Genomic DNA, 25,743 nt, shown 5'->3' with positions numbered 1-25,743 from the left:
GCAATATAATATAAGATCTATCTGTACTATAAGTTATAATTCTTAGAAATTTATAATATGAATATCATCTAATTTATTAAATAAAAGGGAAAAAAATTATTTTTGGTCCCAATATAACCAAAATTCATAATTTTTTTGTCCCAATATAACCAAAAACTCATCATTCTTGGTCCAAATATAAATTTTTTATCAATTTTAGTCCAAATATAATCAAAACTTATCATTATTTGTCCCAATATAATCAAACCTTCTCTTTTTTGGTCCTACTGTTAACAAACCGACGGAAAATGCTGACGTGAACTTGCAAGATTGTGCAATTTCTATATTTTCCGTCGGTTTGTTGACGGTGGGACAAAAAAAGATAAGGTTTGATTATATTGGAACAAAAAATGATGAGTTTTGGTTATATTGAGACTAAAATTGATAAAAATTTTATATTAGGACCAAAAATGATGAAGTTTTGGTTATATTGGGACAAAAAATGTGAGTTTTGATTATATTGGGACCAAAATTGATGAATTTTGGTTATACTGAGACTAAAAATAATTTTTTCCTTAAATAAAATTTGAGAAGTAAACTATCAACCTTATTTATTTATTTCTTTTTATTACTAAAATTTTTTACAAAAATTCTTACAATATTTATTTCTATTTAATACATATCATCTCCATAATAAGTGTGTGATTTTTATTTCTTACTACTTTTTGATAAAAAAACAAGTATATTATACATATTGTATACTAAATACAAGAGAGTTTTATGCCATACATAAATATATGATATATTATGCAAATTTCATAATTATGGAGGGTGTATTATGCAATTTATTCTATATATTTTACTTGCTTCATATCTTTTTTTCGGTTTTTTTTTTTAATTGAAATAATTGTTGCAGTTGCTTAATATAGAAGATTGGACAGAAGAAAATATATTTCAAAAAGTATTTTGAATTATTTAGGAAATGTATATAAGTAAAAAAACATATTTGATAAGATATTTTATTGGAAATAGGATTGTTCGGTTACGAAGTTGTGTTGGATTTGGAGGAGACGAGAGGTGAATCATATTGCATTTCTGTGCCTTTAGCCTTGCTAATTAAATTGTAAAATGTACTTTATTTGTCTTCTAAAAATATCTTTAGTTTTTTTTTTTAAAATTTTTATCTATCCCTTAAAAATGTTCCTATTTTCTTATTTATTAATAATTATACAAATTTTAAAATTGTTTGTAGTTTCTTCTTTAATAAAAAATTATACTCTCTTCCTCCGTTCATTATTTTTCATTTTTTTATGTTAATCTTAAAATATTAATAATTATATCGAATTGTAGTACAAATTAAGAGAAAATAACAAAAATCTTCTATTAGTGTCTTATAATACTAATATAATGATATTTGTAAAAAAAATTATACAAATATAATAATATTTTTAATGTTAAAAATAATTACGCCAACTGCAAATGAGAAAATTAATGGTGGATGGAGGTAATGCATTTTTTTTTTATATATCTTTCTTACTAAAAAAGACAGTAATAAAAAATATCAATTAAAATCCAACACATTAAAATCCATACCCAAAAATTTTGAATATATTTTTATATTTTTTAAGACGAATGAAGTATTATTTATTAATATTGACAATATATAGTACAATCTGTGTGCGCTACGCTGCGCTAAAACGATTGTAAATATGTTAATTAATAATTTGAATGTGAATTTCAATAAGAATCAAGAATCCAAGGATGATTCAAACATCAGTGAACAACCACCGCCAGTATTGAAGAATATGCCGCACATGGAGGCCTCTATCTCGACGGAGGCCGACGAGCATAATCCGCTCATTTACCATGTTGGAAAGAGACTAGATCAACCTAGAATAAGATAGGTCCAATGGGGGGGAGTGGTTTGGTTCACTTCCTCCCCTGCCCGAAGACAATAATAAATACATAAGTTGCGGTCAATAAGGTGGGATAGAATGGTTGTACCAGAAAAAAATCATTTACGTATTATTGTAACACCAGCTGATGTAAAAAAAAAGGTGCATGCCGCACTGATGAAGGGCTGCCAGTGATATACTAGAGGAATGGGGGATGACATCAAGTCCGCATGGCCCTTGTGAGCTGGGCCTGCCATCCGCGACTTCCTTTTTTATCTGAGAGGAACTGCTCTTCAGAGCCCAGCCGCACCACCCAGGGTGTGAGCCCACCCGATAGAAGAATGGAGGGAAAATAGCCCATTCTCCGGCTAACCGGTAGGGGAATGCTAAATTACACTGAAGCTACTAATTGTGCTGACTCTCTTTTTCATTAATATGCAATTTAGGTTCAACTCCTAGCATCTCTTCTTCCTCCCGGTGACTGAAATGTTGCTACCTCTTTTCAAGGATTTCTAGCTGCAGAAAGTTCTTTTTATATGGCATTCCATCCTTAGAGTTTACGTTCACTGATAATTCTTAGCCCTAATTGTCTCTTTATGATGATATTGTTTCTGAACCCATTGAGATGACCAAATAAGCTCTTTCGATTTTGCTAGTCCTTGGGAAATGATTAGGATTGGCAGCGACGGCTAATGAAAAATCAGACAAAAAATAGGTCCAACCAATCAAACAAAAGAATTGACAAGGAATCTATAAGGAATGGGTTTGTTCATATAGATATAAGTAATTCTGCTCTTTCATACTTACACCACTTCTACCTTCTTCATATCCAACTTAAACTTACTACTTCCACTTCAGCAATTGAGATGAAGACATCACTATCATTTTATGTCACGTCAACTAGTCTTTTAGCGACATTTCACCCCTAACCACAACTCATCCGCTGATTCTTTAGCATCAGTCGGTTCGGACCTCCACTTAGTTTCACCCAAGCTTCATTCTAGTCACAGATAGATCACCCAAGTTCGGGTCTATAAGCAGTGACAATTGTCCTATGAAGACTCGTTTTCTTTACGGCTCTAGTGGGTTCCCTTAACCAAGCCACTACCTATGAGTGGCCGGCTCATTCTTCAATAGGCACGCGGTCAGGTCCCTATCCCCTCCCACTGCTTGGGAGCTTACAGTTTCATTGACTTTTGTCTATTACTGAGATGGTCACTTATTCACCGAGTGTGCTTGTGATATCCCAATCCACAAGCCATGCAAAACCAAGCATGTCAGAATTGTAGACTGGTCCCACAGGTTAACGCGAGTCCTTTCAGCGCACTTTTGTCCTCACTCACGCTCACTCTGGGAGACTTCCCAAGGGGTCATCCATTCTCAAATTACTCTAAAGCAAACACACTTAACTCTAGAGTTCTTTCAGTAGGACTTCCGAAAAGGAATGTGCACATTGTTGACATGAGTAGTCTATTAAATCCATTTAATTACTATTCAATCTCGTTTGGCCTGGAACCGGCTCATCCACGGGAGTTAGCCTAGCACCGGCCCAACTTTGGGGGTATTACATCCTCCCCCACTTAAGAATGCAATGTCCAAGTTGCACCCCAAGGATCGTCAACTGCTAGACCTGTCACCAGTCAGGTCAACAACTGCGAGTTGTCGCAGGTCGGCTCTGATACCAACTGTAACACCCCAACCCATAAGCCATGCAAAGTTGGGTGTGTCGGGATTGTAGACTGGCCTCACAGGTCAACACGATTTCTTTCAGAATGCTTCTGTCCTCACTCACGCGCACCATGAGAGACTTCCCAATGGGCCACCGATACTCAATTACTACTCTAGAACAAGCACGCAAACTTTAGAGTTCTTTCAGTAGGGCTTTCAAAAAAGAATGTGCATATTGTTGACATGAGTAGTCTATTCAATCAATTTAGTTACTATTTAATCTCGGATGGCCTTGCACCGGCTCATTCACGGGAGTTGGCCTAGCATCGGCCTCATTCGAGGGTATTACATCCCCCCCACTTAAGAATACAACGTCCATGTTGCACGCCAAGGATCGTCAACTGCTAGGCCCGTCACTAGTCTGGTCAATGACTGCGGGCTATCGCAGGTCGGCTCTGATACCAACTATAACACCCCTGCCCACAAGACACGCAAAGTCGGATGTGTCGAGATTCTAAACTGACCCTACAAGTCAGCACAAGTCCTTCCAGCGCGTTTGTCCTCACTCACACCCATCCTCAAATTACTCTAGACCAAACATGCTTAACTCTAGAGTTCTTTCAGTAGGCCTTTCAAAAAAGAATATGCACATTGTTTACATGAGTAGTCTATTCAATCGATTTAATTACTATTCGATCTCAGATGGCCTGGCACTAACTCATCCACGGGAGTTGGCCTAACGTCGGCTTAGCTTTGGGGGTATTACAATGCCGGATGCTGGCACTGCAAGGTTGGCTAATCATACGCTGCAGGCTCGAAGACCCCTGGTCCGATTCCTTTGTTTAGACTTCTACCATGGGAAATAAAAACTTTGCGGTGTCCTATTTGAGCCTATTTCCTGAACTAATTGAGAGAGCACACCAGATTTGAGTGCCCCAAGCCCCTCTTTCCATCGTACTGAAGCGATTTGAAAGATCGAACCAATCAACTTCTGAGCAGTGTGGGGAAGAATGATGGGTCGCTAAGAAGGCCTCTAAAATAGATTTTCTTCTCAAGACCTTAATTCATTCTTCTTTTTTGGATTCACCCTTTTCCTATCTAGAAGATCATGATCATAAAAGAATCAAGAGAAAAAGAAAGAATCGGAATTGATCGATCGATTTCGCGAAACAAATGGTCTAGTTGAAACATAGACTTCAAGGGATGAGAGAAGGCAAAGAGAGGATTCAAGAGGCCTGTAAGGATTAAGTCTGAGGGCCATAGTACCTGCCTAATCCTTCGCTCCGAGGGACCATAGATCTGCAAACGTCTTCTAAAGCATGGTGCCAAATATTTGGAAGAGTATTCGAATGAGAGTGTAGTCCACTTTCCACAATAATGCGTTATCGTTGAAAAAGTACTTAGATATTCGTGGTCTGACAATACGCAATGAGATAGCTCAGTTTCAAGAGATGAGAGAGAAAAAAAGAAAGCCTCCTGATATCTCCCCCAAAATTGAACCTGTATGGATTGAACAATCAGCATCGGAGGCCGAACTAGCAGCTCGTAAAGCACTATGCTTCGGCCAAGTTATGATCCTTTAGAAGAATCAAGATATCCCCGATGAACAACCGGTTACTTCATTACATAGCAAGGTTGGATGATTTGCTGGAGAGACATCTAAGATACCGGGGACATAGAGCAACTGGTGCATTGATGACAAAACCCATTATTTGTCCCAACGGCACCTTTACCCGGATCAACAGGTAATTTGGCAGCCCTATACATGTTCTTTTCTACCAGTGATGGCAGCCAACCCGCATCCACCGCCCACCACGGCTAGATCCATGCTCCCGTAGCCTAACTTATCCCGGAACAAAGCTCGGGGACCGCTTGGAGCAGTTGAGCGCCGCCACCTCATTCAACCTACTTTTTGACGTTCAGCGGGGACACTTACATGGGTTTCAGTCACCCCAATACCCAGATATGGGGCTGGGGGCAGTTTGACGGCCCAATGAGTGCGTTCTAGCAAAGGATGCACAATTTTGCAGGCTTCGCAGGCATAATGACGGGTTCAACTTCAAATCAACCTATAATTAGGTGGCATAACGTCGTCAACTTCTTTGATCGAAGAAATTTCAATGAGGAATAACCATCAAGATCTCTACAAAAAAGGCACACAACGACGCACATATCCACTGCCGATTCTAATGCCACTGGCTACATCGCAAAACACTGCTGTAATGCTCCGATTTTGAAATATATAAAATAATATTGTTATATCATAAATATTTTGATAATTTTAATGAGAGCAATAAATTAATATTATAGAATAAAATATTCCTACTTTATATATTGATTATAATTAAAAGATTTTAAATGAATATAATAACATAATAATAATAAATGAATAAAGATGATAATTATAATAGTAAGATAATATGATGATATTATACATATACTATTAGGAGAAATAACCGAATAAAGAGGGCGAGACTTCTACCAGTATTGAAGAATGTCTAGCTTTTCGATCATATTAATATTATTTTCTTCTAAATATACTTCCAACTCAAAATTTTCCACATCTGAATCAAATTCACTACTTGAATCAAACTTCTAAAACCAACCAAAAAAGCTAGATTAAAATATTTTATTTGAGAACTAAACTAAATGTTATATAAAAAGAATATATCATATCGAGAAAAAGATTTTATTTTCTTGATGTGGTTTTGTACTATTGTCTTGAGATGTTTGATTGATGCTCTTCTTTAATGGATGAGACAGAGACGAACCTTGAGAACATCCGCGAAAAAGAGTAAACAACCTTTGTCGAATCTTAATAACTTTAATAATTTCCTTATCACCATATAGTTTTTTATATGCCCACTTTACGAACCAAAGTTAGTATCTTGGATCAAAAATTACAACTATAGCTAGCGTCTCATTAAAATTAGACCAATACTTTTCAAACTTTCATAATATCTTTAATGTCATTCTTGTTATGAAGTCATTACCATCACTTCCACTTTCTACTTTTAAACTATGATAAATTAAAGTCAGCAATGGAAAGAACAAGATTGAAGTGGGGTACTGAAGTTTCAGAGAATAAAAAGAGGTCAAATCATAAAAGATCCTAAAAAGTTACATAAACTTTCAATCTTTATTCATTCTACTTCATCGGGGCAAAATGTATAAGTACAATAATTCATTGTCATATATTTGATTAAATACAGTTTTGTAGCAAAGCATGATTTTTAACATAAGAAAATTAGAATTTCATCTTATAGATATATCTTGTTTCAGCCTATGCTTACAATCCAAAGGCAAACTTTTCACACAATCAAAAAAACTTTTTTGTTTTGCTTGAGAGCCCCCGGACAAACTTGACACTTTCTCGAACCTTATCCACTATTGTATCAATAGTCTATAATCCATTTTATATAATCAAATTCAAGATATGCGCACATCAACAAACATGGAAAAAATCACCATTGAAAATGAGTGTTTTTCTACTATTCAACTTATCTATCGGCATCTCATACAACAATCATTTGAAAAAGCATTATCCAATGTAAATATGAAATTTTTTTCAAGAATACTCCATTTAGAAAAAAAAAAAAGCATAATTTTGTTAACCAATGGTGCATTAGTGTGAGAAGAAGACATGTAACTTAAACACAAAATAAACTTTCATAAATACCAATATTTGTTAAAAAAATGGACAATTATTGCGAGAGAATCATTAGTTCATAACTCTGAAGTCAAACTAATTATGCCAGGACTAGATGTCAATAGACACATAATCTTGTTCTTTTTTGCACCATACAATTTTAAAATATCGACCTATGATGTATTTCTTCTAATTGACTGCACATCAGGTCGAAGATATTGTAAACATGTTCTAATAGTTTTGTACTCAACAAAGCAAAAATGTAGACTATGCATAGTCATAGCAACAACCACCAAATCTCTGAATCTCTTAGGTTCAAATGAATTATCAGATAGAGTTGTAGTACCTTGATTGGATGATAACAAAAATTAGCCTACATCTTTCGTCCCTTTTGCACATATATTTTTTTTTATATGCAAGAGTAAATGCTTAGTTCCTTACTAGAATAAGCAATGGATATATTGTGGTAATACTTATATTTTACCCTTTGTTGTATCTTATCTTCATAAGAAAAATTATCAAAATAATTCCAACATTTTGATCTTCTCTTTATCTTTATCTTTTACTCTCTCTTCCGTCTTTAAAGGTCATATTTACCTTTTGCATCATTGTACTCAACATTAAAAATATCCTTATATTTGTAAAATTTTTTGTACAAATATCATTTTATTAGTATTATAAGACACTAATGAAAGTATTTTTGCAATTTTTTCTTAATTTGTACTACATTTTGTTATAATAATTAATATTCAAAAATCAACACACAAAAAGTAAATAAGACCTTTAGAGCCGGACGGAGGTAGTATTTATTATTATTATTATTTTTGCGGCTGTTTTTCTAATATCTATCCTTTTGAAGACTTTTTAAATTCTTTTGATGACGATCAAATATTTATCTTTGATGATGTTGTGTGGGATCATCATTTGATGTCATTATCATCAATGTTGACAATAGAATCACTGGAGTATACCATATTTCTATTTTTCAAAACGTACATGGATAAGAATATCAATCAAAAGAAAATCCTCATCATCGCCTATTGACTTTAAAAAAATAGGCACACAAATACAATTCAAATAAACATATAAATAAATAATGAATAGACACAAATGCTAACAATAAGAAATATTTGAACCTCACATTAGAGTATAATTTCTAATAAATTTTATCTTACAATACGCTTGTCTGTTTCAAGAATTCAAGTGGCTAGTAGTTGCATAGTTGTTTTACATGCTCCATGTTCCTATGATTTTTTGTAATGAACAAATCAATAATTGATTAACTAAACATTGTCTAATGAGTAAAAGATACTTAAGATAACAATTTTGAAAAAGTTTAAATATTCCACACATCCAAGAGTCAATATGAGAAACACATCTTGTGATTTCAGCCAACCTCTATAACAATAACATATCAAAAAAGAATAGATAAAAATAAAGGAAAGAAAAAAAAAAAATACACACACACACATATACTGATACAAAAAATTTCATATATTCAAATGTATGTATAATTTCACTAATTCTCTTTTAGGCAATACTGAAGTAAATGGAGAAAATATTGGAACGTACCAGGAGTTAAACTCTAAGCCCAAGATTTATCGTGTTGAAATAATTGAGATAAATAATAAAGCAAATAAATCTAACATGATTTCATTAGCACCTGATCCGAAACCATTATGTTATTCAAATTTATGATGCAACCCTTCCTGAGAAAATCCTAGGTTTCTCTGCAGTCCTTCTCCATAATAAAATATGAAGAAGTAATGTTGTCGCGTCTAAATTATGGATCACAACCCTATTATATTGTACCTTATTATTAATTAGTCTCATCAACTAATTGATAATTTATCGGATTTCTGCACATAGGAGGCCCACACTTATTAAATACATTTAGGCCCAATAAATTTAATAGATCACATTTCAAACTTAATGTGAATGATAGCTCAAATCGTTTATATCTAACCTATAATTAGATTTTTAATATATCAATCTCCCACTTAGGTAAATGTATATTGTTGATGACTCCAAATATGAGTATATTCGTAGCTTGACAAAAATGTATATTGCTCGAATTTCTGTATAAAAACCATCAAAATAATTTGTAAACGGCATACATTATTGATCTATATCACTTGGCATGATCCAGAATCCGTTGTTGAGATTATTAACGATTTTTGCCCCTTTAAGCGGTAATCTGGTGCCAGAAAAGCTAAGGCAGACGCCACAAGCGACAGCCACCTTCGCTCACAAGCGCCCATAAAACACCTTGAAAATACTAAGGCATGAGAGGCAAGCGACAACCTTCACTGGCCGCAAGCGACAGCCTCTCCCGCTTGCAAGCAACGACCTAGACAGCCACCGCTGCAGATCAAGTCCGGATTTCAACTAAGTGTTCCAACTGCAGCGGTACAACCATTCCATTTCCAGCCAGCATAAGCGAGCCTAGCTGCGCTGATGCCCTCATACCAGCAAACGAGGAAGATCTATGCCCTTAGCCTTCAACGCAAGCGAAGCGGGCACCCTGGGAGTTATGGCCAGCAACTGTTTCAACAGAATAACTGCCAGCAACCGCGTAACTGCCCAACGGTTGGAATCGTCCAACAACTGCTTGTAACTGTCCCTTTTGCACCTGCTATAAATAGGGCCAGATATCTTTATGTAAATCGATCGATTTTTTTTGGTGATTTATGCATACTTTAGCATTCGTCGTCTTCCTGTTTCAGAGAGCTCCAACCTTGTAAGGGAGTTCTCTACAAGAATGGCCAATGGAGTAGGGGTTCTCCCTCTCCCTTAGTCACATCTTTACTGCTTTCTTAGATTAGATTACTGCTTTCGTTTACAGCTTTGTAGTTCTAATCTTTCACGCTTTCATAGTATATAAAGAATTATCATTCACTTCTTCAAACTAAATTCTTTCACACTTTTCCACACTTATATAAATCAAGTTTAGAGAATTTCATTTCACTGGTTTAGAGCGAGAGAAGAATTGATTATCTAAGCCTTGTTATGAGCCAAAAGCGGTCTCAAGGTAGTTCAATGTAGTTAAGTACGCGGGAGCCTTGTCGACCTGCTTAACTACTATGATGAATTCGATTTTGATTAAATAGTAGTAACATCAGGGGGTAAAGCCACTAATGAGGCAGATATTGGGAAAATTAATGGGACATAGGCGGGGGTCTATTAGGTCGCAGAAATTCCTAGTGACAGTAGGGTTCTTTCTTATAATGTCTCGATTCTGGGTGTTATTGAAGTCTTGTTGTAAATCCCCCCCAGGTCAAAAATTCCAGTGTTATGAGTTCTTTACAATTTAGTTTATATAATTACAACATCTTCCTCCCATCACTTCCGTAATATACATATACTCTTCCGATAACACACTTACATCATTCGCTCACTACATCCAGGAAAATCTATCCATTTAGTAACGCACAGATCAGACACAACACCTCTCCTCCACTCTAATTCACTCATATATATATATATATATATACAAGGTGCCGCTCGCTCATGCCCCGATCATTTGGTAACCGCGATTCATCCATGTCCCGCTCATCTGGTCCCCACTTCCGCTCATGTCCCGATCATTTGGTTACCATTGGCACTCCACCTCTTGCCTTCGCTTCGCTCGCTTCCGCTCACTTCATCTTTATTGCTTTATTTATCGCTTTCAGTAGTTAAACTTCGGATCCGCTGCAAGCGGATCCTTTTCTGCATTTTTTCGTCGCTTTCTTCAAGATTTCCACCTTTGAAATTCATGACTTAAACTCCTTGTGTTCGACCTGGAAACTCACCAGTAAAAAAAGTATAAATAATTGTGATAACTATTCAGGGTCTACAACCACACAATTGCTATATCTGATCGCTTTCCTATAAAATCCTACTCATTGATTTTCGAATAAAATTCCCTGCGAATTTGTATAAGAATTACTGAAAACCAAATTTTAGTTATCAATTGTATAACCTTATAAGCTCATGAAAATTTTCTATCAAATCCTTTAATGTATTTCTCCAATCTTATCGGTCAATTAGATTAACTCAAATCAAAGCAGTCATTACCACATTTATCACAATTAAACCTATCAATGATTACAACATTAATACAACTTAAGATTTGATCAAGTGTGGATGTAATACATGATAATTTCATGTAATGTAAGCTTGACATGCCTATTTCCAATTGATCGACCTTAATTTTAATTCAGAATAACTGAAGACTATAACTGAAGACTGAATACTTAAAATCGAATATTAAATACAAACGTGTAAAATAAAGTAACTTAAGGGGGTGTTTGGCAATTAACTGTTAGCTGATTTAATTAGCTGCTAGCTATTAGCTGATTCGATTAGCTGGTTTGACTAGCTGAATATATTAGTTGCTTGTATTAAAGTGTTTGATATTAGCTGATTCAATTAGCTGGTTTGACTAGCTGAATATATTAGCTGTTTATGTAAAAATGTTTGATAATGGGCGTGTTTGGCAATTAGCTGTTAGCTGTTAGCTGATTCAATTAGCTGATAGCCGTTAGCTTATTCAGTTAGCTGGTTTGACTAGCTGATTCAATTAGTTGTTTGTATTAAAATATTCGGTAAAACAACTATTTCATATTAGCTGTTTATACGTAAAATGACAATTGATGACATTTCTATTTTATTTTATTTTTTTTCTAATATATTCAATTATTTTCTTTTGAGTTTAGAATGTATGAAACTTTTTGTTATTAGTTATTGAAAATTCTAAAAGTGTTATAAAAATATTGATTTTTATTATAGTTAGATTTAAAAAATAATATATTTTTTATTGAAATATATAAATAGTTTTTTCTATTGAAAATGATGTAAAATATAAAATAATAAATTTTTCGTGTATATATTTATTATATTAGTTATTGATTAGTTCATTATATTTATAATTTTTAATAAATTTAATTTATTTTTAGTATAAAATTTATATAATGTAATTTTAATATAAAAATAAATTATTAGTATTTATATTTTCTATTTTAGGTTGATTTTAATAAAATTATATATTTTACAATTAAAATAATATATAGATAAAAATTAATTATTTTAAACCTATAAAATTAAAACTATAATATAATAATATTATAATATAATTAATAAATAATCAAAATATATTTATTTGTGTAAAATGCATAATAAATTTTTAAAGAGAATAAAAAAATTTTTACAGAAAAAACTATTTCAAAACGTTGGGTAAATTAGTTTTTCAGAAATTTGCTTTTTGGGTCCAAAAAGCTATTTCAAAAAGCTAATTTACCAAACACCTAAATTAACTTTTTGACCGGTCACACAACTAAAAACTGTTTAATAAGTTAAAAGCTCTTCAAAAATCTATTTTGCCGAACACCCTCAAAATAATTAGTTGATATTAGTTGATTACACTTAAAATAATAATTAAAGACATTTTGTATTTTATTTGTAAAATAATTAGTTACGTTCTTTCAATGTATAGGATTTTTTTTGAAATTTTAATTATAAAATTTTATTAAAATATTTATTTTTATTATTTTTAAAATATTTTGTAAGAAAATCAATGTATTTTTATTAAAAATATGATTTTTTTTTTCATTAGAAATTGTATACATTTTTAAAAAAATAAATAATTTGTGTATATATTTGTATTAAGTTAATTATAAACTAATTTATTTTCACTAAATTTATAATTTTAAATAAATTTATTCTAATATGCGACAAAAATATATAGTATATATAAATAAATTAATAATATTAATATTTTTTTTACTGTCTTTATTTAAACAATTTTAAAATTTTATAAGTAAAATAATTTATATAAAAAACAATAACTTTAATCAATCTAAATTTATAAAATTAAATTTAAAAATATTAAAATAATAAATAAATACTGAAATAAAAACTATATTAATATGTATAAAAAGAATAAATTATTTTAAGGAGAAATAAGGCACAAAAGAAATTTAAGTTCTGAAACACTGAGATATACAACATTTCAAAAATTAATTTTTTTTTGGATCAAGAAGTTATTTTAAAAAGTTAATTTAGTAAATATTAAAATTAACTTTGTGATTGGTTAAACAATTAAAAATTATTCTATAAGCTAAAAGCTCTTCAAAATATTATTTTTCAAACACCTCTAAGTGTATTTGAACATTACTAATCACCTTTTACTAAATCAAAATATTAAAATATATTTCATACAAGCAATATGCTCATTATAGATCTTAGTGGCAACCATTTAGTAAGTAGATCCGCAATTATAGAAGTTGTACCAATATGTTCAATAAGTAATTCATAATATGAAATGACATTATTAAATAAATAATTATTATCATATAAGGTACTAGTTCCAACCGCTTTTGACTTTTGAAAAATACTAAAACTTTATTTGTAATGAACAATAATAACTGAATCTTTCCAAATCATAAATGAAAATAAATTTTTTTTTAAAAGATGATACCACAAAAAAAAATGTCATCAAAATTCAAATAATAACCAATACTTAATAATAATTTAAAATTGTCAATAACTTAAACTTAAACTTTATTGTCTTTAGCAATACAAATGTATCTTTCACCATTAATTTTTTTGGACAATGTAGACAATATTGTATAGACACAATGATGTAAGTTATTGCACCAAAATCTATCCCTCCTATGTGTTTATAAATTAAAACTAAATTAATTTCAGAGCAAACTAAATTAAGTTTGGAAGAAGGTGAACTAATTTCTTCTTTTTCCACTTCCATCAATTTTTTTCTCAATATACTCAAAAAACTTTGGCTTTCAAACTTTCATGATAGTATCCTAAATGCTTTTGAATGGCACATTTCATTATTACAGTGGCCATACGATTTGACTTCTCCTATTTTTTTAAATTCCTTATTTGATGTGAGGAACACGTATTAGTAATGATTAGAAATATTCTTTTCTTATGTTACTTTTGCCGTTATACCTCATGATAATAAAACTTTCACCTTATCGCCTTTGGTAAAATTTTTCTCAATTTCGAAAATAAACTCATTGGCAATAGTGATATCCTTAGATATTGTTTTTGAAAGATTTCTGGAGTGTTTTTCTTAATAATCATTAAACCTAGACGATTAGACCTATTCCACTTCTTAAACAACTGCTTTTCAGTAGCAGTGCTTTTCGCCATAAGAGGAGTGAGTTAGTCTATTCTTAATGCCCAGTCGAGACTCATTTAGTCCAAATGAATCAATATTGATTCTTTTTGGTGCTTGAAGTTGTCCCCAAACAGTGTTGGAGACCTGATAAATATACGCATAAATACTCACATGACATAATGAAACTCAAGAATAATGCAGTCTCATCTCAAGACACTAAATGCAACATCAATGATCAATATTCCAATTAATAACATTGATTGCTAACAGTCATCTTGTTGCAATAATCATATATGAATAATAAGTAATATCAAATAATAAATCACTTTTTGGATTGATTCATTATTCACATAAGTTAAAACCATATAATTATCTCACACATATTATCGAAGGGCGGCAGTTTGGGTGTTGATTTAATCAAATCAACATCATATTGATTTGACCAAATTAGCATACTAATATGAAGTAATTAGCAAATCATGACACGACATACAACATATTACTAGTTAGCATATTAATCTGAAATAATTAACAAATCGTCACAAGACAGATAAGATATATTGTGTTATATTATGTGCTATATATTATATTAATATTTATTATTTTCTTTGTAGACATTTGTTGTTTAGATCAAATTCTATTGTGCTGAAATCAAAATATATTTTACTAAAATTATGATAGATTTTGCTACATATAATTATAGAATGTTCTATTCAAATATGTGTTATATATTATATAGATATTTACTATTTTTTTTTATAGACATTTGCTAATTGAGTCAAATTAGCACCATGCTGATTTGACCAATCAACATGGTAACCAGAGCGATGATCATAAATGTATATTTTATTTTGTCAATTATCAACTACGTATGGGCCATAAAATAACCACATGAGTTAAAATACAGAAATAAAACACTTATATTATCAAGAAAAAATCTCGTATAAGAGATGTTACTTTGATAACTTCAAATATTTGATTTTCACCATCAAAATGCAAACAACATTATTAATGAATTTCCAATTTTTTTTAAAACCAAATTAGAATAAAAGTCACTTTCAATGCATATGAATTTGATTTCATAAAAACAAAGAATACTTATAAGCAATTGAATGCATGGTATGTGAATTTAAAATAAACTTTCAATGTCATCACATGTTATCGAACAACATCAATAATTGTCTTTGAAAAATTACTGACTCGTCAATGTTAATCTTGTTTTGACAATCAGATATTGACAATAAAATAGTGTGTCAAATAATATCTCCGTCTTTGAATAGATCTATTACTCACACACAAATAATCAAATTATCATCACCGTATTTAATATCACCAAACATGAAAACAACATAGATGACTACTGAATTTCACCAAACATGAAAACAACATAGATGACTACTGAATTTCTTTGGACGAATCAATAATCTCATACATCACACACAATATTCCAATATATAAAAAAACTAATTTACACATTATCAGTTTCTTTGACAACATACTATTTCAACAGATTCATAAAGATATATTATATTAATGTCACTAATTTAAATTCACATTAATATATCTATATATATATATATACTTAATGCAAGTGAGAAATATAACAACAACAATTAATTTCGAACTCATTAAAAATAATCAGTCAATTCAAGAAAGCAATAAATGCAGTGAAATTACACAAATAAAAGATATGTCTCCCAAAGAGAGTATAAATTTAATACAATAAATTAACAATTATAATCGAATTTGAACAAATAAGTATGATAAAAACACATGCTACTATATGGACAATTAATTGGACGACCAAACAAATTAGATTGAATCTTCAATTATTCCCAACATCAACAATAAAAATAAATAAATAAATAGTATACTTACGGAAAAGATCTCGTTGAATAATTGGTTATTTAATTGGTGGAATTTAATATATTAAAAAATTAAACTCGAAATTTACACAACCGATTAATCGGCGAGTGAAAATGCGACGGGTTGGTGAACCAAATTAATTGGATTAATTTGGCCAAAATAGATAAACAATATTTATTTATTGTATATGGTTTGATTAATATGTTGGCTATTTTTTCTGTCTCGAGACAAACCAAAATATGCAGCCCTAAGCTAAACCCGAGTATATGGCCTAAGTTGCAGGATTATCTAGATAAAATCTTATTCGGTGGATAAATTTATTATAATATCAAACGGAATATATGAAATTAGAATAAAGTACAATCGTCTCAAACGGAAAGTTTGCAATTAGAATATATTACAATCGTCTCAAATAGAAGTTTGAAATTAGAATCAATTACGATAGCCTCAAACGGAATGTTTAAAATCATAATAAATTACATCGGTAATGAATATCATAATTACGATCAGAATTGATCCCTGCCTTTTTGGCCGAGAGGAAACACCTATATAAAGAGCCACCCTCATAATTCTAAAACACAATACAAACAACATCCTCTCCTCATCTTCTCCTCTCTTCTAGCTTTCTGGAAACCTACCGAACTTAGTTCCTCCCTCGTTTTAGTTTGCTGAAGCTCCGAAAATTTGAGGTGTCACTCTTATCCGAGATAGAAACCGTTTTATTTTTGGATTAGAACGCCGCCACCTGAGGTACTACCGGGGCGTATCTAATTTTCGAAAAGAGAATTCATCATCAACTCGATTTTACGGTACATTTATTTTTTGTAATATCTATTTAAATAACAATTGAAAATTACGATACTACTTTGCGAGAATGTCAACCCTTAACGAAGCCTCCGGAGCCGCCGCCGGAGTTGCTGCTCCCCCATTTGGGCCGGTTCCCTTTATAGATAACCCTGTGTTTACTGAGTTTGCCTCAAGTGGATGTGGGGACGTTTTTGAGTTTGTGGCCGCACCCTCTGCTGCCTTTATGGCCCAAACTACTGATCCTAGGCTTGATCCATGGATGATGTTCCACGTACTAGTTCCACAATCATTTACTGGAGTGGACTTCAAGAGGTGGCAAGAGAAGATGCTCTTCTACCTGACCTCGATTGGGTTTACCATGTTCGTGCTGCACGATGACCCAACAACCGGAGAGCCCGATGCGGATCAGCAGACGCATGCAAATTATGATTCGTGGGCACATGTAGACTACATGAGAAGGAACATCATATTAGGTAGTCACTCTAACTCTCTTTATAATGTATACTGTAAAATAAATAGTGCGAAAGGGCTGTGGAATGCCCTTGAGAAAAATTATGAGTATGAGAACTTCGGGTCCAAAATGTTTGTTGTGGCTCGGATTATGGACTATAGAATGATAGATGGCTAGTCTGTCGTTGAACAAGTAGAAGAATTTCAACACATTGTCCACTCTGTCATCGGTGAGGAGATGCCACTGCCAGAAAAGTTCACCACGAGCATGATGATAAAAAATTGCACCCGAATCTGAGCAACTTCAAACACGGGTTGAAGCATTAACTAAAGCAATTAGGGCTTGAAGATCTTATTATCCGAATTCGGATAGAGGAGGACAATAAAAAATAGCACAAAGATAAAGACAAAGATATTGCCAAAGCCAACTTGGTCGCAGATCCCTCCAAGAAACATACACGGCCAACTCAAATGGATAAGGGCAAAGGTAAGGCCAAACAATTCAAGTTTACACGTAACTGTTTTAACTGTGATAAAACATGGCACCAAGTTAAGGACTGTAAGGCACCAAAAAGAAAGAAATCGAATTCCCGATTGGTTGAGACGAGCCACCGGACTAATCTTGACCTCAACAAGGACGATCTTGTCACTGTTATGTATGAAACAAATGATGCAGAAAGTTTGAAAGTATATTTTATTGATACCCGAGCAACCTGCCATGCTTGCTCCAATAAGACAAGCTTCTCAACCTACAAAGAGACGGAAGGAAGGAAACTGCACGTGGGAAACCACACAACTTCCGAGGTCCAAAGCGTGGGGAACGTGGTGCTTAAGATGATCTCCGGCAAAGAGCTAACGCTAAAGGATGTCCTGCACGTGCCAGATATTAGAAAAAATCTCGTTTCAAGATCGTTGCTAGTTAAGCATAGTTTTAAACTTGTCTTTCTTGCAGATAAATTTATATTTTTGAAAAATGAGATGTTCTTAGCTAGAGGTTATCTTACAAATGGATTGTTTTAAGTTGAATGTAATAGTTGTGCGTCGAGCACCACCTAATGATAATGAAAATGTTGCTTCTTTTTCATACTTGATTGAGTATTCTGATTCATGACATTGTAGATTAGGTCATGTAAACCTAAATGCTATAGAAAGATTGGTAAAAATGAATTTACTTAAATATAAAAGAATTGAACACTCAAAATAAATGTGAAATTTGCATGGAGGCCAAAATGGCAAAATTACTTTTCCCTTATGTCGAAAGGAATACTAAACCATTAAAATTAATTCACGCTGATGTGTGTGATTTAAAATTTGTGCTAACTAGAGGTGGAAAAAAAATTTCATCACCTTTATTGATGACTGCACAAGATATTCCTATATTTACCTATTAAGAGATAAGAGCGAAGCAATTGAGGCCTTAGAGAACTTAAAAAACGAGGCAGAAGATCAATTTGGTTGTAAAATCAAGACAATTCGAAGTGATAAATATGGCGAGTATGTGGCCCCGTTCAAAGAATTATGTAAGGAAAGTGACACAATTCATCAGAGAATGACTCTATATTCACCTCAATCGAAAAGTGTTTCGGAACAAAAATGTCTAACATTTAAGGAAATTATAAATGTCTTGTTGATAAGTTTAGGACTTCTCCAAAACTTGTGGGGGGAGGCAGTACTAGCTGAAAATTATATCCTGAACAAGATTTCACTTAAGGATAAGGATGCTACTCCATATAAACTATGAAAAGGCAAGAAACTCTCATAAAAATACTTCAAAGTGTGGGGGTGGCTAGCAAAAGTGAAAGCTCCACCTCCAAAGCAAGTCTCTATCGGCCCGAAAATGGTAGATTGCATATTTATCGGATACACACTAAATAGTGCTTATCGTATCATAGTTCACAAATTGGAAATCCCTAGGATGACCGAGGGAAATATGATAGAATCAAGGAATACCATATTCTTTGAAAATATCTATCTTTGTAAAAAAAGGATTCAGTTCAACCCAATACTCGTAGATGAAGAACTAGAGGGTGAAAAGAAACAAATGGCTAGTAGCCTTGATCAAGAGGTTTCAAAACCTAGGTATAACAAAAGGACAAGGGTCGAGAAAACCTTTGGTCCAGATTTCATTACATATATGTTGGACAATGATCCAGTAACGATCAATGAAGAACTATCTAGTCCTAATGCTCCTTTTTTGAAGGAAGCAATAGATAGTGAAATAGACTCAATAATGTATAATAACACTTGAGTGTTATCTGACCTACCCGAAAGTTGTAAACCACTAGAGTGAAATTAGGTCTTATAAAAGAAACTCAAGGCTGATAGGTCTATTGATAAATACAAAATTTGTCTCATAGTGAAAGAGTATAAACAAACCGAAGGATTTGACTTCTTTAACACATATTCACTAGTAACTAGGATAACATCCATTCGAGTGCTTCTCTTGATTGCATCTTTAAACAATCTCGAGATTCACAAAATGGATGTGAAGACCACTTTCTTGAATGACAAATTAGAAGAAGAGGTATATATGGAAAAGACGGAAGGATATATCATTCATGGCCAAGAGAAAAATGTGTGCAAACTAACAAAGTCTTTATACGGACTAAAACAAACACCTTTAGCGTACACTTGAGCCAAGTGCTTAGGCGTTCTACAAATGTATGACCAGTGTTCCTTTGTGCCGCAATTTTGACACTTATCTTCATCATTTATTTTCTACTCGTCATTCTGCAACTTCAGAAGCTTGTAATCTTGTCATTGTTTCAACGAGGCTGAGGATGGTCACGTATTCGGCCTCTGCCTTCTCTTCGGATTTTGTTCGGCTTTAGTTGTTTCCACGGCCTAGATTTGCAGACTGTATCGCATTCCCTTCACGAATTGGGCTAGAATCTATTGGCCTGGATGTGTTATGTTTCAACAATAGTTTTTTTTTTTCTACCAAAAAAAAGAAATGCAATAAGATTTGAATATGTTCTAAAGTCTCTCTCTCGATACTACTACTATAAAAGCACGTTTGAGATGTAGAATGTGAATAATGTTTTCTCCATCATGTCACTATCATTTATATCTCGCTGCATAGGTTCAACTGTGAGTGATCCTAAACATAGCGGAATTATATTCAGTGACTAATTTGAAGTCTTGCAACCTCAAATTTTGCTATTCGCTGCGGGCTTTTGGCAGTATGTACAATCTCAAATTTTTCCATTCTCTGCGGGCTTTTGGCAGTATGATCAATTTAAGGTGATCATATCGTTTTTTAGCTTATTTCACAAGTCAAGAACTTATTGAGTGTTAGATATTTAATTTTCAATCCTTCATCAATGTGATGTCGAAGGAATATTATTGTCTTTACTCGACTCTTTTGGCATCATTATTGCCTCTCAAAATCGTTCCACCCAGGCCGATCGATTCCATATGCATTTCAACATCTATACCCAAGACAACATTTTTGCCAAAACTGACAAGTGAAACATATTTCTATTTTGCAATATTAGTAGCCATAATAATATTAAAATACACAAGTTGATCATGTTGATAACGTATTATAAATATAATATCGAAATAACAAATAAAAATATTACCCTATTGTGAAGCACTATTTTATAGATATAATATGCATATATTGTTGTGTGTGTTTAACGTAATATTATATATATATGCTATAAAATGTAATATAATATATATTTATATATATGTATGGTATTTATGTACTCCATCCGCCCCCAAATTATGCCAACTTTTCTTTTTTGGTTGTTCTATACAATTATACAACTTTTTATAAAAGGAAATAATTAACAAATCTAATAAAAATTAAATCTCAACTAATAAAAATCAATCTATTTATGATATATTTGTTTATTTTTTATGTTTTAAATATTTTATGGCGGTAAATAAATAATAATATTTTGTTTTGAATTGTTGATTTTTTATGAATGTACAATAGATATTATCTATTATGTGAATGTGTGTTATATTGTATATTTTATAATATTAATTGTGAAATATATTAGAAGTTTTTATTGAATTTTTTATCCATAATTATTTCAATAATTTATTTTTAATTAGAAGTAAAAAATATCTAATTGTCAAAATATCTTGCATATCATATTGAAAAAAAAGATACCAAAAATCATAAAGTTTCGGTATCCTAAAAACTTCAATTCCATATGATATTATACCAAAATTTTTTGATACAATATTAGTATATAATTTGACACCATCGATATATATCGAACTACCAAAATTATTTCGGTTTACAACGAAAAAATAATACTATATTACATTGATACTTTAGTATTCGATATATTGGTATATATCCAAAATTTAGTACATTTAAAAAATAAAAATAAAATAAAAATATATTGGCTGATTTTTTTTTAAAAAAAATAAAAATAAAAATAAGTTCAATTTAAAAAATTTGAAACAATATATTTCATAATTAATAAACACTAACCATATATTTGGTTAAATTTTGGATGTGGATTCAAATTTTGAATAATAATATATTTTTTTAATTTGAATAATTATTTGATGTAATATAAAAAATATTGATATTGTCCATGTATAATTGATTTTTATAATATAAAAATAAAATCTAAGAATTTAATTTGATATTGTTAAAAAAAAAAAAAATATCCATTCACCCAACTTTATGAATTGATTTTTGGTTTGTGGTATGAAAAATTATGTTAAAAACATAAAATATATAATATATTATTTTAAATTAAATATTTGATTTTTAAAAAAATTTTAATAAGTATTTGAATTTTTTTTAATTTATATTTTAAATAATTACAATAATAATTTATTACAAATAATTCAAATTTATATTTATATACTTTTTTTTTTAATTTTTAGTATTTTTACAAATACTTACACCAATAATTTGTCTAAATATAAAAGTTATATGCGTTAAAATTGATTTATATTTGTTAAAAGAGATTTAGAAACAATATATTATATTTATGGTAGTTATTTTATTTATGAAATTTATAAAATTTTTGCTTTATTTAGACGATTTGTATATCACTATAAATATGTATGTATTCTTACAATTGAAATAGAGAATTTCGGTTTCATATTCCAACATGGAATCAGAGCCAAATTCTCTCCAAGTACCTACATGATCCGTTATATCCCATCTATATTTCTATATTTTATTAATGTATCTGCTTATATCCATGATCATGTTGTTATCTCATGTCGTCTCCGTCTCTACTACTTCACTACAGAGCTTACTTTCGACTCTAACGTCGTTGAGAGTCCTATTTCGATTCTAACTCTATTGAGAGTGAGGGAGTTCTGTTTCTGACTCTAGCTTTGTTGTGAGCGAGCGAGTCCTATTTCCGACTCTAGCTCTATAGAGTGAACGAATCCTATTTTCGGCTCGTAGTTTCATTGTGAGCGAGAGAGTCATGTTTCCAATTCTAAAGGTGTTGAAAGTTCTATTTTTGACTCAAATCTAATTGGCGACTACACCACTTTTAGTCAATCTTAGCTAATTCAAATTTGTATGTGAAAGATCTCTGCTATATCTTTTTCAATCACTTCTGACAAACTCAAGTTTGTTCCATCGTATCTTGAGTTTGAGGAGGGATGTTAAAATATATTTAGAAACAATATATTATATTTATGATAGTTATCTTATTTAAAAAAATTTATAGAATTTATCTTATTTAAACGATTTGTATATTACTATAAATATATATGTATACTTACTATTGAAATAGAGAATTTTATTTTCATATTTAGAAATATTTATTTTTAATTTATAAAATATTAAATAAATAAAAATCTATCATTCTATTACAATTATTATATTAACTAAATTTCAACCAAAAAGTTTTTGGGATAATGGACTGGGACGGAAGGAGTATATTTATATCTTATGACGATGTGATTGGAATAGCTAAATAGAAAGATAGGAACGAGGGAGAAAAATGGAAAATGCATGCGGGAGGAAATGATTTTTTAATCGAGCAATATTTTATATTATATACAAAGATATTTCATTTTGAAGTAATCATAAAAATATACAAATTGACCTACAATACGTAGTTATTATAAAATATTAATTATTTATTAATTCTATTTTCAAAAATTTATACTTCATATTTATCCGTTTCTAAAGGTCAAATTTGTTTTTTATATTATTTTACTTAACATTAAAATATATTTGTACTTGTATAAAATTTTTTTTATAGATATCTTTCTATTACTATTATTATACACTCATAACAATATTTTTATAATTTTTTTAATTTATATTATATTTTAATATAAACTTATATTCAAATATTAACCTGAAAAAAAAAATAGATAAGATCCTTAAAATCATACCGAAGCGAAATTCATTAAAATTAAAATATTACATTACTTCAAAATAATCATACAATATTACACTTCTTTCATTAATTTTTTTCTTGATTTATTTCGCTTTGGATTTTTCAATAAAACAAAGCCTTATAAGTATTATTAGAAAAATATAAAAATATACCCGTATTAGTATAATATATATCTACTTATAAAAATTCAATTATTCAACCCAAAATATTTTTATATCATCAACAAAATTCTCTATATCACAAAAAAAAAAAAATAACTAATTTATCTAAAACCATGTACAGACTGTATATACAATTTATATTAAATATTATAAATTTATTGATGTCAAAAAGACAAATTTAAAAACTTCATTTCAAATTTTACAATATAAAAACAATTTTGAGTACATTTTTTACAGATTATTAAGCTAATATGATATAAATAAAAAATACTACTTTCATCCGACTCTAAAAATCTTATTTACATTTTGCTTGTTAATATTTCAATATTAATTATTATATCAAAATATTTTACAAATAAAAAAAAATACAAAAAAATACTTCAATTACTATCTTTATAATACTAATAAAAAAATATTTGTGAAAAAAAAATATAAATATAAAAATATTTTTAATATTAAATAAAATAACGTTAAAAAATAAATATAATCTCTAGAAACAATAATCTTTAAGAGACGAGAGTATAAAATAATTTTTATATAATTTGCACTTCCCTTTAAATCATTATATATGTATATACTTTATCCGTTAAAAAAAAAAAAAATTGTGATTACTTCTTTTGTATTTTGCAAAAGTAATATAAAATTCCAGCAGAATTCAAACTCGAGCTCGGGTTTCTCGATTATCATCCGAACTCAAAATTGAATTTGAACTCAACAAACCAAAACTCGAGTTATTACTTTAGCTCAAATTTTTTATGAATCAAACCAGAACCAAACTTGTATCACTCACAAATTCTAAGTCAAACTCGATCGCCTCGTTTAGCAGCTCTAGAGCCGGAGCTAATTGGAACTAAATTTGATCATATGCATGCTAAATAACACAACTCAAACTAAAGCCGAGTATAGCAATGTACTAATATTATATATATAGAGTGTGTTTGTTTCGAAAATTTGTAAGAATTTTTAACTATTAATTCCAATTTTTTTAACTAAAAAATATCAAATTAAACATTTATTTTTTTATATTATAATAAAAATCAATTTTACATTAAAAACATTACAACTATTTCAATTCAACTTTTTTATTATTTAAATCAAACTCAAAATCCAAATCGCTAGACATACACACCCATAGTTTATTCTAACGGAACGGGAAGGAATGAATGATTTATTATAAAAGTAGATAGTGTGCACCGATGCTATGTTGTTCCAAGATAATGATGGATGAAATCAAAGTTTACTGGTGATATTAATGTTCCTAACCTTGGGCGCTTTGGAAGTTGTCTCCTTAGGTATAACCACCGTAAGCACGCCGTTCTCCACCTGCGCCTTGATCTGTTCTACCTTAACGTCCTCCGGCAGCTCCATCTCCCTCACGAATCCGCTTGCCGCCCTCCTCTCGGCTGCGTGCCAAATCACTTCCTTCTCCTTCTCCTTCTCATCCTCCCTCTCGCCCTCTCCTCTTATCACCACAACATTTCCATCCTCAATCTGCACTTTTATATCCTCTTTCCTGTACCCTACGATACGTACAGACACAACCACCGAATTCAGATATAACTTTTCGTATGTTTAATTGACAGGGAAAATTAAGAGAATTACTAACCAACCTGGTACATTGAGCTTGAGGATGTGAGCGGATGGGGACTCCACCCAGTCTAGAAGAGCCGCTGATCCCGGCGGCGCGCGGTAGATCGATGGATTGACGAAGAATCGCCTGAAGGGGTCGCCGAATAGAGCCATGAATATTGAATACTGGATTGAGGATGTAGAGGGGGAAAGGAAAGAATATAAG

At 31.1% G+C, this 25,743-nt stretch overlaps 1 protein-coding gene across 10 annotated transcripts; it reads right to left on the bottom strand.

Moving 5' to 3' along the window:
- Positions 1–5,470: 5,470 nt before the first annotated feature.
- LOC127260353 (15.7 kDa heat shock protein, peroxisomal) lies at positions 5,471–25,743 on the bottom strand. 10 transcript variants are annotated; one of them, XR_007840717.1, is made up of 5 exons: positions 25,559–25,742; positions 25,212–25,468; positions 20,059–20,332; positions 18,145–18,310; positions 16,979–17,437 (listed from the first exon to the last, which is right to left on the bottom strand). XR_007840717.1 is itself a non-coding variant. In XM_051288071.1 (3 exons), exons 1-3 carry the CDS (start codon positions 25,689–25,691, stop codon positions 5,486–5,488), a joined length of 516 nt encoding a protein of 171 aa, XP_051144028.1. In that variant the 5' UTR covers positions 25,692–25,743; the 3' UTR covers positions 5,471–5,485. The 10 variants fall into 10 exon arrangements, 7 of the variants coding, with proteins under 7 accessions (XP_051144028.1, XP_051144030.1, XP_051144032.1 ...); XR_007840716.1 differs by lacking the exon at positions 16,979–17,437 and having other exon boundaries at positions 17,470–18,310; XR_007840718.1 differs by lacking the exon at positions 16,979–17,437 and having other exon boundaries at positions 17,471–18,310; positions 20,059–20,340.

The sequence above is a fragment of the Andrographis paniculata genome, unplaced genomic scaffold (assembly GCF_009805555.1).
Source record: "Andrographis paniculata isolate CXL003 unplaced genomic scaffold, ASM980555v1 Contig61END, whole genome shotgun sequence".
Classification (NCBI taxonomy): Eukaryota; Viridiplantae; Streptophyta; class Magnoliopsida; order Lamiales; family Acanthaceae; genus Andrographis; species Andrographis paniculata.
This window is presented reverse-complemented; position numbering and strand designations above follow the sequence as displayed.